Below are 13211 nucleotides of genomic sequence, written 5' to 3' on the forward strand. Positions count from 1 at the left end.
ATATTTGTGATTCTGTATTAAGCATTAGGTGGATTTGTTTGTACCATCCACATTATATCATAAACGTCTCCTTTTTGTGTTACGTTATATTTGTATTCTTATTCTTCTTGTTGTTTACTCTCTTTTAGTCACTAGGGATGAATATTGCATTTCTGTGTGACTCTTCTTGGCATACTTTTCTATCACAGTTGTCACAACAATATATTTTAGTTTACTTGATTCGGTTTTAATTTGTTATCAGTATTATGATGTAATGACGCTACCACGGAGAACTTATAGAAATTACGTGTGAGAACTGAGAGGGAATAAAACTTAACTGCAGTTTCCTTTTGGACATTATTTGTGAATATATATTTACTTGTTATTCTGTTTCTGTTCCATTTTGCAAATCTGTACAACGGCAGCTACATTGCTAATGCTCTTGCGTGTAAGTTCTGTAAGGCGTCCGTTTGATGCAAGTTGTCTTGCTTATGGCCTTAGGTAGGACTTGAGGGCAGTGCCAATGGGCAGTGGTGGATCGACAATATTGGCAAGACACTTGATGAAGGGATATCCTTCCACCGAGTTGGCTCGAGGCAGTTGGCTGGATTACTTATTGCTGCATGGTACTGGCTTGTCATGAAATTGTCTTTTAATGCTGCCTAATACATTTCTGTTACCACTTATTTTTATGTTTTGAGCATTCACACTTCTGTGTTATCTATGCTTATTTGAAGGGCAAGGACAGACCTTAAGCCACATATTGGTGATGTTGATGCTGCTGCGGTGCCATGTGGCTTTGGACGCGCTATTGGCAACAAGGTACATGGTCTTGAAAATGTGTATTAACTCTTCCATGTGGTATCGCTTAGCCATCAATTTATGTTTGCATTACCACTTGAATATCCTAAGGTTTCTCCTTGGATCTACTATAGAATAACTGGGAATATTTCTGCTGGAAAAAAAAATAAACTGACAATCTAGACAGGACTATTCGGATGCTCTAATATATGATCACAAAATACAACTTTTTTCGTTATATGCTCTTCTAAGTTCTAAGGAGAAACAATTTTATAGTGAGTGATAAGATTCAAAGAGTTCAGATGGCGGTTATACTTGGACGAGAAATAACCTCAGCATTTTGCTGAGCTAGTAATAGACTTGGTACTGCATGGCTTTTATCGCGGGGTTCTATTGCTTGTCATTTTGTGTTGAGATTGATTACATCTCACAGTTTTAATAAATTCAGCTGTGTGCATCAATTGATGCAGAGGCCGGGAGGTGACCCTCCTTAAAAAAAAATCTGTAGAGAAAAACTATCTCAACTGGTCAACGATACAAAACAAGTAACATTAGTGGTTTATCATCTTGTGATTCTTATGTCAAAGTAATGCTCCATATTTCTGTTGAATTTTTAGTATGTATTGTCATATTGACAGCTGATTGTTCTTGCAGGGTGGTGTTGGGTTAAAAATGAGAGTTTACGATCGCAGGATATGTTTTGTGAACAATCATTTTGCCGCACATCTAGAAAATGTTGCTCGTCGCAATGCTGACTTTGATCATATTTATCGGACTATGAATTTTAATAAACCTCATGGATCTGCAGGTTTTCCATTCTCACACCTCCTCTTTTCAAGTATTCCTTTGCACTACTTTACTGTATATGATGCCTATAACATTTTTTCCCTTTCTGCTACAGCTTCTGATACGTCTGTCCAATTGCATAAAGCAGTGAATGTATGTAATCATTAAACTGTTTTGTAGAATAATATCCAGTCTTGATTACTTCAGTTGCAATGATGCATACTTATCCATAGATATTGACATACTGGCAGGCCAATGGGAATCAGCCTGATGAAGATAGACCTGAGCTGGCAGAAGCTGATATGGTTGTTTTTCTTGGTGATTTCAACTACCGACTTTACGGTATCACCTATGACGAGGCAAGGGATATGGTCTCGCAAAGGAGCTTCGATTGGCTTAGAGAAAGGGATCAACTTCGAGCAGAAATGAAGGCAGGAAACGTGTTTCAAGGAATGCGCGAAGGTTTTATCAGATTTCCTCCAACTTACAAATTCCAAAGACACCAACCGGGTCTTGCAGGTACTGTCTCTTCTCATACTTAAAGTTCTTGGTCAGTTAGAATGTTCCACCACAATAAAGTTCATTTTTGTTTTTTGACATCAAATTCAGATAATGCTTTACAACTGAAAATATTTTCTGTCAATTCTGATGTAGGGTATGATTCGGGTGAGAAGAAGAGAATACCTGCTTGGTGCGATAGAATAGTGTATCGAGATAGCTGCTCCGAAACAATACGCGAATGCTCATTAGAGTGTCCTGTTGTTGCTGCAATTACATCGTAAGATTCTACAACACATAATCATGCTTTTTATAGAGAGAATCTACATCATCTTGTCCCTTCTCAATTATAATCATGCTCCAATATAACATGTTTTTCTTGTACATTTTGATAGATATGAAGCATGCATGGATGTGACAGATAGCGATCATAAACCAGTGAACTGTATGTTCAGTGTTGATCTTGCAAGAGTGAACGAGCTGATAAGAAGGCAGGAGTATGGAAAAATAATCGAATCGAATGAAAAGCTACATTGTTTGCTTCAAGAATCCCGTCATGTTCCAGACACTATAATCAGCACAAACAACATTATATTGGAAAACGAAGAAACTGTTGTTCTTCGAATAACAAATAACTGTGGATCAAAAAAGTCTGCTTTTGAAATCTTGTGTGAAGGCCAGTCGACAAGCAAGCAGGACGGAACAAAAACTGATTTTATTCCAAGGGCATCCTTTGGCCTTCCACATTGGCTTGAGGTATGAGTTATAGTCTGTGTCTTTCCTCTTTCGGTTTTGAATAAAGATATAGTTAGTGCATCTGTTGTTGCTTTCTTGCATTTGCCTGATTTGGATTTTGTATTTTTGTTTAGTTGTGCAAACCTCTTTCTTTTGCCGCATCCGCCACATCGTGCTAGTATTTTGGTATCAGCTTACTTTAGTGTGACTCTCCTGTCACAAAAGTATCATGTTTCCACCTAGAGTCCTCAGATCGATCACTGGTCATTCTTTCGGTTGTTACTGACAGTTTTCCATCTGTTGTTTGTAATTATACAATGTTCTTTTTTCATTCTAGAAAAAACAAAATTAAGAGAATTAAGGAACCTCTCCTTTACTTGTATGATGGACCCTTCTCTATCGAGAACTTATCAGAGAACTATACCAGATGTTTCTTCGTTCCAGGAACTAAACATTAGACGAAACACAACTTATATCACATTTTACCAAATAGGCATGAAGGTAGGTTCTAGCTTGGTTGCATCTGTAGAATTCCATTCGGTGGCTCTGCATGGGCATCTGCTGCCATTAGCCTAGCTGTTCTGTAATCTACCGTTGACCCTCCAATTTTTTGCTGCTGTTCTGCCATCTCATTCATTTTACTTGCATCATGCTTCAGCCATACCACTGACTCTCTCCTGTCCTGTGTGCCATGCCTTGCAGGTTCAACCGTCCATTGGTCTCATCGAGCCTGGAGAAACAATGGAAGTTAACGTGCATCACGAGAACTACTACACGCAGGAAGAATTCGTCGACGGAGTCGTGCAAGGCGGATGGTGCGAACTGACCAGAGACAAGGAGGCTGTTCTGCTGGTGAATGTGACAGGCAGCACCTCAACTGAAACCGTTACACACAGGATCAATGTCCGACATTGCTGCGCAGCAAGCTCACCACCCGCACCGGCCAATGTACTGTCCATTACCGCCCCGCCCGGTGATGCTCCGTCGAGTGAAGGCCCCACGGAACGTTCTTCCAGAAAGAGCCAGTCGAATCATTTGCAACGTTCCGACGCGCATTTCGGCGCCTCAGAGGTGCATGACTTGCACCGTCTGCGGAACATGTAAGGGTGAGTCTAGTTTCTCCTGCTTGTTTGATTGATGTAGCAGTTTTGTATAGGGGGAGAGGTAATAGTGTGCTTACCAACAAAAATCAGGCAGAGGCTGCTCCACTGTTAACGTTGTACATATTCCGCAGGCACTCACCATTCTTCGTGTAACCAAAGAAGAAGTGCATAGTTACAGAACGTAATCTGTAGTTAGTGTTTTTTTTGTGTGTGTGTGTGTGTGGAGGAGTGCGTGTGCTGCGGAAGAACTTTCTATATATACATAAAAGAGTGCAAAGGCAGATTCTGTGAGTTGCTACTGATCAATAGCCTGTTTATTTGCGAGAATGAGTTGACTATACTGAACTCGATAGCGCCCTCCACCTAAGCTGCCTGCTGTTGAGATGTTGCGACGTATCCAGTTGCCGAAAGTCTGAAACTTTGCTTCTACGTACGAGTGGCTCAGCGACACCTTTCTACCTTTCCTCACAAAGCCTTACAAGCTTCTGCCATGGACAGGGGCGCCGCATGAGCAGTTAAGGCTAGGTCAAATCTGGTGGACTGTCCAGCTAGCGACGGACAGATTTGGTCAAATTTGGTGCGGATTAGTTTAGTTGCATCTAGTCTAGTGTAGAGGATAAAGAGCAGTTGTGGCTATGTTGGGTTTGGCTAATCTCACTGAACTCACTCCAATGATGAAGCGTTTATGTTGTGGACTACTGCTATCCACTAGCACTGCTCAAAACTTTTGGTTAAAGGAAGTCATTGGAGTCATCAATGGGTTGAGTTGGAACTTGAGTCCAGACGTTCCTACCAACTGGAAAGTGAGATTTGTCGGAGTAGTCCGCACGTCCAGGTAATGTACGAGTACGTATTTGAAAATTCATGTCTTCTGCTTTTGTAAGTCTTCTGCTTTTGTAACGTACGTAACTATTTATTGGTTGGCCTAGAGTGACGTTGACTTTCAACGGTGCCGTGCGCAACGAACTGTTTATAAGAAACACGCCCATCAAAATTCTACAAAGGTCTTGTGTGAATAATTAATAAAATGACCGCATGCATCGTTCAGATGCAGAGGTCGGGGTCTTCCTCCTTTTCTAAAAAAACGCCCATCAGAATTCGCCGGTAAGGTCTGCCGCCACAAGGAACAAGCAGGGATGCAGGGCGGTCTAAATCATGCATTTCTGCATAAGCATCCAGGAACGTGCAATGGACGGACGAGAGCGGGGGAATCTTTCACCTTCGCGGTATGTCGACGTACGCGGCCGGCGTGGACGGACCTCGGATCGCGGCCACGGGTTCAGAACTCTCCGACCGCCGCGCTGAGGCTGACTGGGGAGAGAAAGCCGAGACGGCGATGGAATCTGGCGCTCGGCGGTATGCGCTGCGTGCGTGGTGCTCGGCGGCTTCCCCCCTGACACGCGGTGGCGTCTTGGGGGCTGGTCCATTGCCGTGCCGGCGTATTTTCCGTTCAACACGCGGAGATGCAACAATGTTCCTCTTGTGTGAAAACATAGCATAAGCACATCTCACGGTGGCTTTTTAGCATCAAAGCCGCCAATGGAAAAAGGACAACGCAGCGTCACCGTACAGAGATATGAATGCCTCGATGGGTCGATGCAGCCTACAGATGATCCTTTGCACTAGGCGCACGTTCCCTTGTTTCCTCAAGCTGGATTCTTTCGTTGCGGCTGCCACGAGCTAATTCTGCGACGAGAAAGGCCGTACGAATCGACCTGCACTAAATCTAGCACCACACTGCAACAGTGTTCCTCTTGCATGAGAATAGTGTAGGGCATAGCATTAGCCGCCAATGGACAAAGGACAGCGCGATATTTTTTTTTCGAAACGAACCGGAGGCAAAAGATTTGCCTCATTTATTAAACAAGAGAGAAGAGTTTTAGAGTGTTACAGATGACACACATGTCCGGCATGGCAACTACTCGCGCACAAAAATACACCCTGGTTTTTTAGCTCCCGCGAGAATCCAAAGCTTGACGTCGTTGATGATAGCACGGAGAAGGACCGGAGGCGGCGCGCTTTTGCGTCGGAAGACCCGAGCATTCGCTCGTTCCAGATTGTCCAAGAGACAAGCATTGTAAGTGAGGCAAGGCTCGTCGGTTTGGATTTTGCAAGCAGGTTTGTTTTTCCCACCATTCCAAAACGGATCCATCCAAGTGCCAAAAGGAGGTGTTCATGTGCGCTAGACCAAATTCAAGGATGACCGAGTTCCATAGCCTTATGGTTACCCCCTTGGGGACGGCATTCTTGGAGTTGCACTCGGGCTCGAGGGACCAGCGGATGGCTTCTTCGATGGAGCGGTGTTTATTTTTACATACTCATGGCGGCGGTTCTCGGCGGTATGGAGCAGTGGAGGCTTGGCGTTAGATGTGTGGCGTTGGACACGCGCAGGAGATCGACGTTATCTGGCGTCGTGGTGACGTCGATGGCAGAGAGGCCTGACAAGGTCGATACATCAGTACATGCTTTGAGGATGGATCGAGGGAAGACGGAGGTGGCGGCCCTTTGCAGCTTGTGCGTGTGGTACTCACTGAGATTGCGTCGGACTGGAGTGTTACCCAGTCCCGCCTATGTGGCTTTGGATGGGGCATCCTACGTTAGATGATTAGACTTTTGTGCGATCTCTGTTTGGTATTTCGCCCGGACATTCAGCACACCTTCATCAAGAGGATAGGAGTAGCGACAGGTGTCGTCTAGATGGTGGCCTCGGGCTTACTGTTGTATTTCTTTGTAAAGTCTTTGCGAATAATAAATAATATGGCCGCATGCATCTCTCAGATGCAGATGCCGGGGGTGATTCCTCCTTTTCTAAAAAAATAGCATTATGGTGTAGCGGCATTTGTAGAAGAGGTGTGCACCCGTCTCACCAACACGTTTGCAAAGCGGGCAAAGTCCATAGTTTTGCAAACCGCGCCGCTTCAATCTGTCGGTTGTCCAAATCCGGTCTTGGATAGCCAACCAAGCAAAAAACTTGATCTTAGGAGGGGCCTAAGCCTTCCAGATCATAAACTTGATCCAAGGGCAGGGCGATATGAATGTCTCGATGATGGGCTGCTGCAGCCGGCGGATGATCCTTTGCGCTAGGCGCACGTTTCCTTGTTCCGTGAAGCTGGAATCTCAGCTCTCCAAACTAAGTATGTTGTAGCTAAGTTGTATGAATCTAGAAGATAGAGAGCAGTTGTAGCTAAGTTGGGTTTGGCTAATCTCACTGAAGAGTTAAATACACTCACAGTATCTGTACTTTTCGTATAAACTCACTTTGGTCACTGTATTCTGTCAAACGCAAATTACGGTCATTATGTTAACCTCTACTGCGCACCATACGGTCACTCGCGTCGAAAACAGCTGTATCTGGCCAGCTGGCATACGCTGACCGCTTTGACCGGTCCGTTTTTTGCATTTAGGTCCCTCCACTCCCAGCTGCGTTCGTTCCCCACTCCCCTCCTCACGCACTCCAAATCCCTAGCCCGCCCAGCCGTCTCGGCCTCGTCGACGCCGCCGTCGAGCCTCTCTGCATCCTCGCCGGCACGCAGGATATCTCCTCCGCCGCCGCTTTCTGTCCCGTCCTCCCCCGCCGCTTTCTGTGCCGTCCTCCGCAGCAAGCTCCTCCACGAAGGCCATGTCCAGCGCGAGCTCGTCTGGCGCTGCTACTATTGTGCTTCCTCTGATCAAGTGCCCTGACTATGGCGTGCTTGTGAAGTGATTCTTGTCGCAAACCCCGAAGCATACAAACATCTTCTTCTACAAATGCATGGACCATAATGTGAGTATTTCTGCCACTGCAAATCCATAGTGTTACTGTTTCCACTGCAAATCCATAATGTTCATGGTTTGTTATTGTTTCCGGTGCAGCCAAAGAAAGGGGGCTGTGATTTCTGGCATTGGGAGCTCTCATATGTTCTGTATTTGGTGAAATATGGCCATCTGGGGGGGCATGGGCATCATGTTGGGCAGGGGCATGGCCAGCAGGAAGGAGATGAGCATCAGGGAGGAGATGAGCATCAGGGAGGGCTGGGACATGACCATCGTATGGTGCAAGATCAAGAAGGGGTAAAAGAGATGAGAAGGTCTGTAGTTGTAGTAGGAAATGAGATTGTGGTTGTGTTGAAGATGATAGTTTCTTTGCTGTTTGCACTTGTTGTGTTCTTTGGAGTTGCAGTCTTGAAGATGTGATCTTTGTGTATGAAGACATGTGCTGGGTAATATGTATGCAGGAAATTATGCAATTTATGAAGTGATCTTTGTGTTCTTTGTGATGAATAAATTTATGTTCGATGTGATCTTTGTGTTTCCTATGATACGTGTTTGATAAGATGGATATGAATATAAGTTTTATGCATGCAAAACATTTATGAATAATAATCTTCCGTCTCGCCTTCGAGCCTCGATGCATTCATCATCAACAATCTTCTGACTCGCCTTCGAGCCTCGATGCATTCATCATCAACAATCTTCCGTCTCGCCTTCGAGCCTCGATGCATTCATCATCAATAATCTTCCGTCTCGCCTTCGAGCCTCGATGCATTCATCATCAACAATCTTCCGACTCGCCTTCGAGCCTCGATGCATTCATCAGCAACACAACATCACAACATGATCAACATTGACACATGAGCATGATCAACATTGACACATGAACATCACAACATGATCAACATGAACATAAGCATTGCAAAACATTATAACCAGAATATGACACATAAACAAGGATCAACATGGTCAATATGCTTCATGACATATCAATATCCAATTCAGAAGCATTACAAAGTTGAGATTCATACTGCATTTTGTAAGAGTAGAATGAAGCTCAACTACATGCTCCATCTGAGCATCAAAATGAAGATCATCAGTGCTTTGTTCAACAACAAAATGAAGACCATAGTTTTACTAATCACCATACTTAAGCAACTAAAGTACAGAATGAACATTCATCTCAGTTCATCAAACATGTTCACCCTCTTGGGCTTCTTGGTTGCTGCTTCTTTCTTTTTTGCTTGTGCGGAAGCAGCCCTCTTTGCTGCTGCTTGCTGCTTTTTTGCTTGTGCAGCTGCTAACTTCTCCTGAGCCTCCCTCTGCTTTGCTTGTTCATGTGCTTCTCTCCTTGCAATTGCAGCCTTCCTCCTTTCTTCTATCTCTGCTGCCATTTGTTGTGCTTTTCTTGCCTTCTCTTCATCTTTCTTTGCTATTGCTTCTGCTCTCTTCTTTGCCTTCTCTTCTTCTTTCCTTGCTAATGCTTCTTCTCTTTTCTTTGTCTTCTCAGCTTCTTTCTTTGCCTTCTCTGCTTCTCTTCTGGCAAGCACAGCAGCAGCTTGCATCTCATGGGACTGATACCTTTGCTCCAATGTTGCATCTCTTTGGGCTGCAAAAACTTTTTCCTTTGCAATTCTCATAGCTGCAGCTTTCATAGCAAGGTCCCCTGCAGCTGTAGAGGTGCTTGCTCTTCCTGTACCTAGTGCATCTCTAGCAGCAGCAATAAAAGAGCTATCTGGCAATGGCCTAGGAGTAGAAGTAGATGTCTTTGGCAAAGGTCTCTGCAACATATATGTAGATGAATAAGCTTTAAAATAATAAGCTTGTGAAACTGAACTTGATGCATTTTCTATCAAAGCATGGAGAAGACAAACTGAACTTGATGCACTTTCTATCAAAGCATGGAGAAGACAAAAGAATAAGCTTTAAAAGAATAAGCTTGTCAAAGTGAACAGAATAGGAATGTACCTGCATCATCATTTCATTCAGCATATCATGATTGTAGACAGCAGAGAGAGGAACTTGGTCAGTGAAATCCTGTGTTATGACTGGCTCATCCTGTGTCTGTTCTGCTGGTTGCCCCTCTTCAGCATTAGCTGCTGACTCTTGCTGCCCCTCAACCACATTAGATGCTTGTTGTTCTTCCTCAACAATTGGTGATGTCCTTCTCCTTCTCCTAACTTGCTGCTTTGGGGGAGGAACATAAGGTGGTATTCTAGCTTTAAGATCAGAACATGAAGTCCTATTATGCCCAGGTAGTTTGCAGTGCCCACAGTGAATAACTACACCATGTCTTGTCATTCTAGTTCCACCTCTCCCATCTGCAACTTCCTCAGGAGCCCTCCTCCTATTATGGCCTGGGTTTCCAACTTTTTTGACATAAAGAGGTGGTCAATAGGACATCCATTCATTTTTGCCCACTCTCTTCTATCTCTGCAAGGCACAATAAAATGGGAGTATGCCCTGTGGTAAAATTCAATGGAATAGCACTTGTGATCTAGCTCAATTGGTGATATTCTCTCTCTCCTACAGCATGCTATTGAGTGGGGACATGGAATTCCAGATAAGTTCCATCTTCTACAGCTGCAGCTGCTGCAATTTATCTCCACAATGTAAGTGTGTCCTTTGTCCTCTACAGAATATATGCCATCTCCAGCTAATTCAGCATAGCATGTGTTAGATAGTTCTGTGTTCTTGTCCAACCTTTTCTTAATCTTTGGGCAGATTGGAGAATTCCACTTAAGCATCTCTTCACTTTTTGTGACCATCCTGCTGGTTAATTGTCCCTTAATCCTGTCAATCATAGAGAGGACTGGCAATTCTCTTGCTTCTAGAATGTACCTGCATGCATAAATATAGATAGTGAGCTCACTAATAAATAGGAGTTGTGCATCTGTTTGATATAGAGAGTGAGCTCACTGATCACTTACTTATTAAACACCTCACAGCTGTTATTCAGTAGAATGTCACATTTCACAAAGTCTGGTTGAAATGCTCTCACCCAAGTGTTGGGATCTAGATCGTATAGCCAATCATATGCCCTTGTGCTGAGAACCTTCATCTCCTGCATGCTCTCTTCCCAAGCAGTAACAGTTGTGCTTCTGGCACATTTCCACAACTGATTTTTTAACACATCACCTCTATGACTAGCTCTTGTGAAGTTCTGCCATAAGTGCCTCACACAAAACCTATGACTTGAGAGAGGAAACAAGGCTTCCACAGCATTGATCAGTCCCTGCAGGCAAATTTGAAGTAAACAATAACTGAAACTGCATTGCATACTATTAATTGAAAGTGCATTGCATACTACTAACTGAAACTGCATTACATACTACTAACTGAAAGTGCATTGCATACTATTAACTGAAACTGCATTGCATACTACTAACTGAAACTGCATTGCATACTACTAACACAACACCTCTATAACTGAAAATCAATGAAACTGAATACAAACAGGATTTACCTTTTGTCTATCTGACATAATTGTCCAGGGCTCAGTGTTTATAATTGCAAGATCCTGCTTGACAGCTCTAAGAAACCAAGTCCAGGTGTGGGTGTCTTCCACTTCAACATAAGCAAATGCCAAGGGGAAAATACAATCATTAGGGTCCATGCCAATGGCACTTAGCAGTACACCACCATACCTGGTCTTGATATGGCAGCCATCAAGACAAATGACAGGTCTACAGCCCTCCAAAAATCCTCTTTTACATGCATCAAGGCTGAAATAACACCTTCTAAATCTCTCTTCATTGTCAAGTGAGATATAGAAAGTGCTACCAGGATTACTTCTCCTAACTTCATTAGCATAGTCCCATAGCAGATTATACTGCTCTTCTTCATCTCCATGTATAACTTTCATTGCTAATCTCCTGGCTCTTTGCAATTTGCTTCTGGTGGGTGTCATGTTCCAATCTTTTTGGACAATCCTGCTGAAGTTCCTCATATTCATGTGATCATCAGCCCTGAAATGCTCAACATACTTCTCTGACAGAAATCTTGAAGTAAAAGCTTTCACTTTCCACTTCTTGCAGCAAGTGTGCTCATTTGTCATCCTCTTGATCATCATACACTTGGTCCTGCTGTCATGAGATGCCCATAAGTACCATGTACATCCTTCCTGACACCTGGCAAAAATTATTTTCCTATTATTTATTGGTAATGAGATATCAACTCTGTTCTTGCAGCTGTATTCTCTAATTGCTTTCCTTAACATCTCTGGTGATTGGAAGAGTTGTCCAACTTTGAACACAGGGTTATGCATATCTTCTGGCCTGAATGACTTGAAGTTGTGCTTCAACTCATCTTCATCTGAATCTGGCATCTGAAGATCTTCCTCATCAGAAGAAAGTTCAGTGTCAACAACTTTCTTTCCTTTGATATCTACTACCACTTCTTCAACTTGATCTTCCAAAAGATCTGCATCTCCATCAGATATAGCATAATCACTATCCAGAAAGCCTTCCTCATTGTCTGAATCACTAGCTTCTCTTGCAGCATGAGAGATACTCCCATCATCTACAGCTGACTGAGCATCTTCCTCTTGTTCCTCTTCCACAGCAGCTACCTCATCCTCTTCATCAGCATATTCCTCCTCTTCCTCTTTAAAATCAGGTTCCACATCATCTTCCTCTGCATCTGCCATATACTGTTCCATTTCTTCCTCATTGAATTGCTGCTCATCAGCTTGCCCATCTTCCATGTTCCCAGCCTCCTCTGCATGATATTCACCTTGCACCTCTGCCATATTATGCTCAGCCATCCTCTCTGCAAATTTCTCCTCTTTTACTTTCCTAGGACTGATCACAGGAGGTAACTCATTAACAGGAAAGCCCACAACATTATCCCAATCAATGTTCCTGTAACTCTGATCATGGTCAAGATATAACTGAATTTCCTTATGTCCAAAAACCACACAAGCACTGATATTATCACAAGCATCTTGAGAGTACATTTTCCTCAAACCACCAGTGCTAATTTGTTGTGACGCCCGGATAATTAAGCTATAGTAACCCTCACCAAATGATGTCACGTCACCTCGATTACTGTTGTTAATCACACGTAGTTCAAAACCGATTCGAAATTCAAATTTAAAATAAAGTCAAACCAGTAAAATTTTCAAATGTCAGAACTAAAAAGTACAACGGTGACAAATAAAGCATAGGTAATTATGGTGAAGAAACCACCCTTTTATAAAATGTTTGAATGCTCTAAAATGATTTAAGCAGTAGCTAAAACAACTAAATAAATGCCTTTTGTATTTTATAAAATACTAAACTATTTTATTTGGGGGTTAGACCTTTTTGTGACCGAGGTATAACTAGTAATAATAATTTAGGTGTAACTTTTATGTTTTATAAAACTAAAATAATATAAATCCGTAGAAGAAAATAAATAAAAGAAAAGAGATAAAACAGAAAAACAAAAGACAAAAAAAATAAAGAAGAGAAGGCCACCCCCCTCCCCCACTGGGCCAGACGGCCCAGCCGGCCAGGCCCCCCCCCAACCGGCCCAACTGGGCAAAGGCCCAGCCGGTCGCCCCCATTCCCCATATCC

The 13211-nt window shown here is 43.2% G+C and overlaps 1 protein-coding gene across 2 annotated transcripts in view; it reads left to right on the forward strand.

Moving 5' to 3' along the window:
• Positions 1–4193, forward strand: part of LOC123155975 (type II inositol polyphosphate 5-phosphatase 15) — an 8906-nt gene extending 4713 nt beyond the window's left edge. Inside the window, exons 4-11 of one of the 2 annotated variants that reach the window (XM_044574148.1) lie at positions 481–605; positions 717–801; positions 1435–1588; positions 1682–1719; positions 1818–2085; positions 2221–2344; positions 2460–2820; positions 3502–4193. In XM_044574148.1, coding sequence (XP_044430083.1) covers positions 481–605; positions 717–801; positions 1435–1588; positions 1682–1719; positions 1818–2085; positions 2221–2344; positions 2460–2820; positions 3502–3903 — 1557 coding nt within the window. In that variant the 3' untranslated portion in view covers positions 3904–4193. Of the gene's footprint in view, positions 1–480; positions 606–716; positions 802–1434; positions 1720–1817; positions 2086–2220; positions 2345–2459; positions 2821–3501 lie in introns of both variants that reach the window. The other variant, XM_044574147.1, reaches the window with a different exon arrangement.
• The last annotated feature ends 9018 nt before the right edge of the window (positions 4194–13211 follow it).

This window comes from Triticum aestivum, chromosome 7B, assembly GCF_018294505.1.
Source record: "Triticum aestivum cultivar Chinese Spring chromosome 7B, IWGSC CS RefSeq v2.1, whole genome shotgun sequence".
NCBI classification, from domain to species: domain Eukaryota; kingdom Viridiplantae; phylum Streptophyta; class Magnoliopsida; order Poales; family Poaceae; genus Triticum; species Triticum aestivum.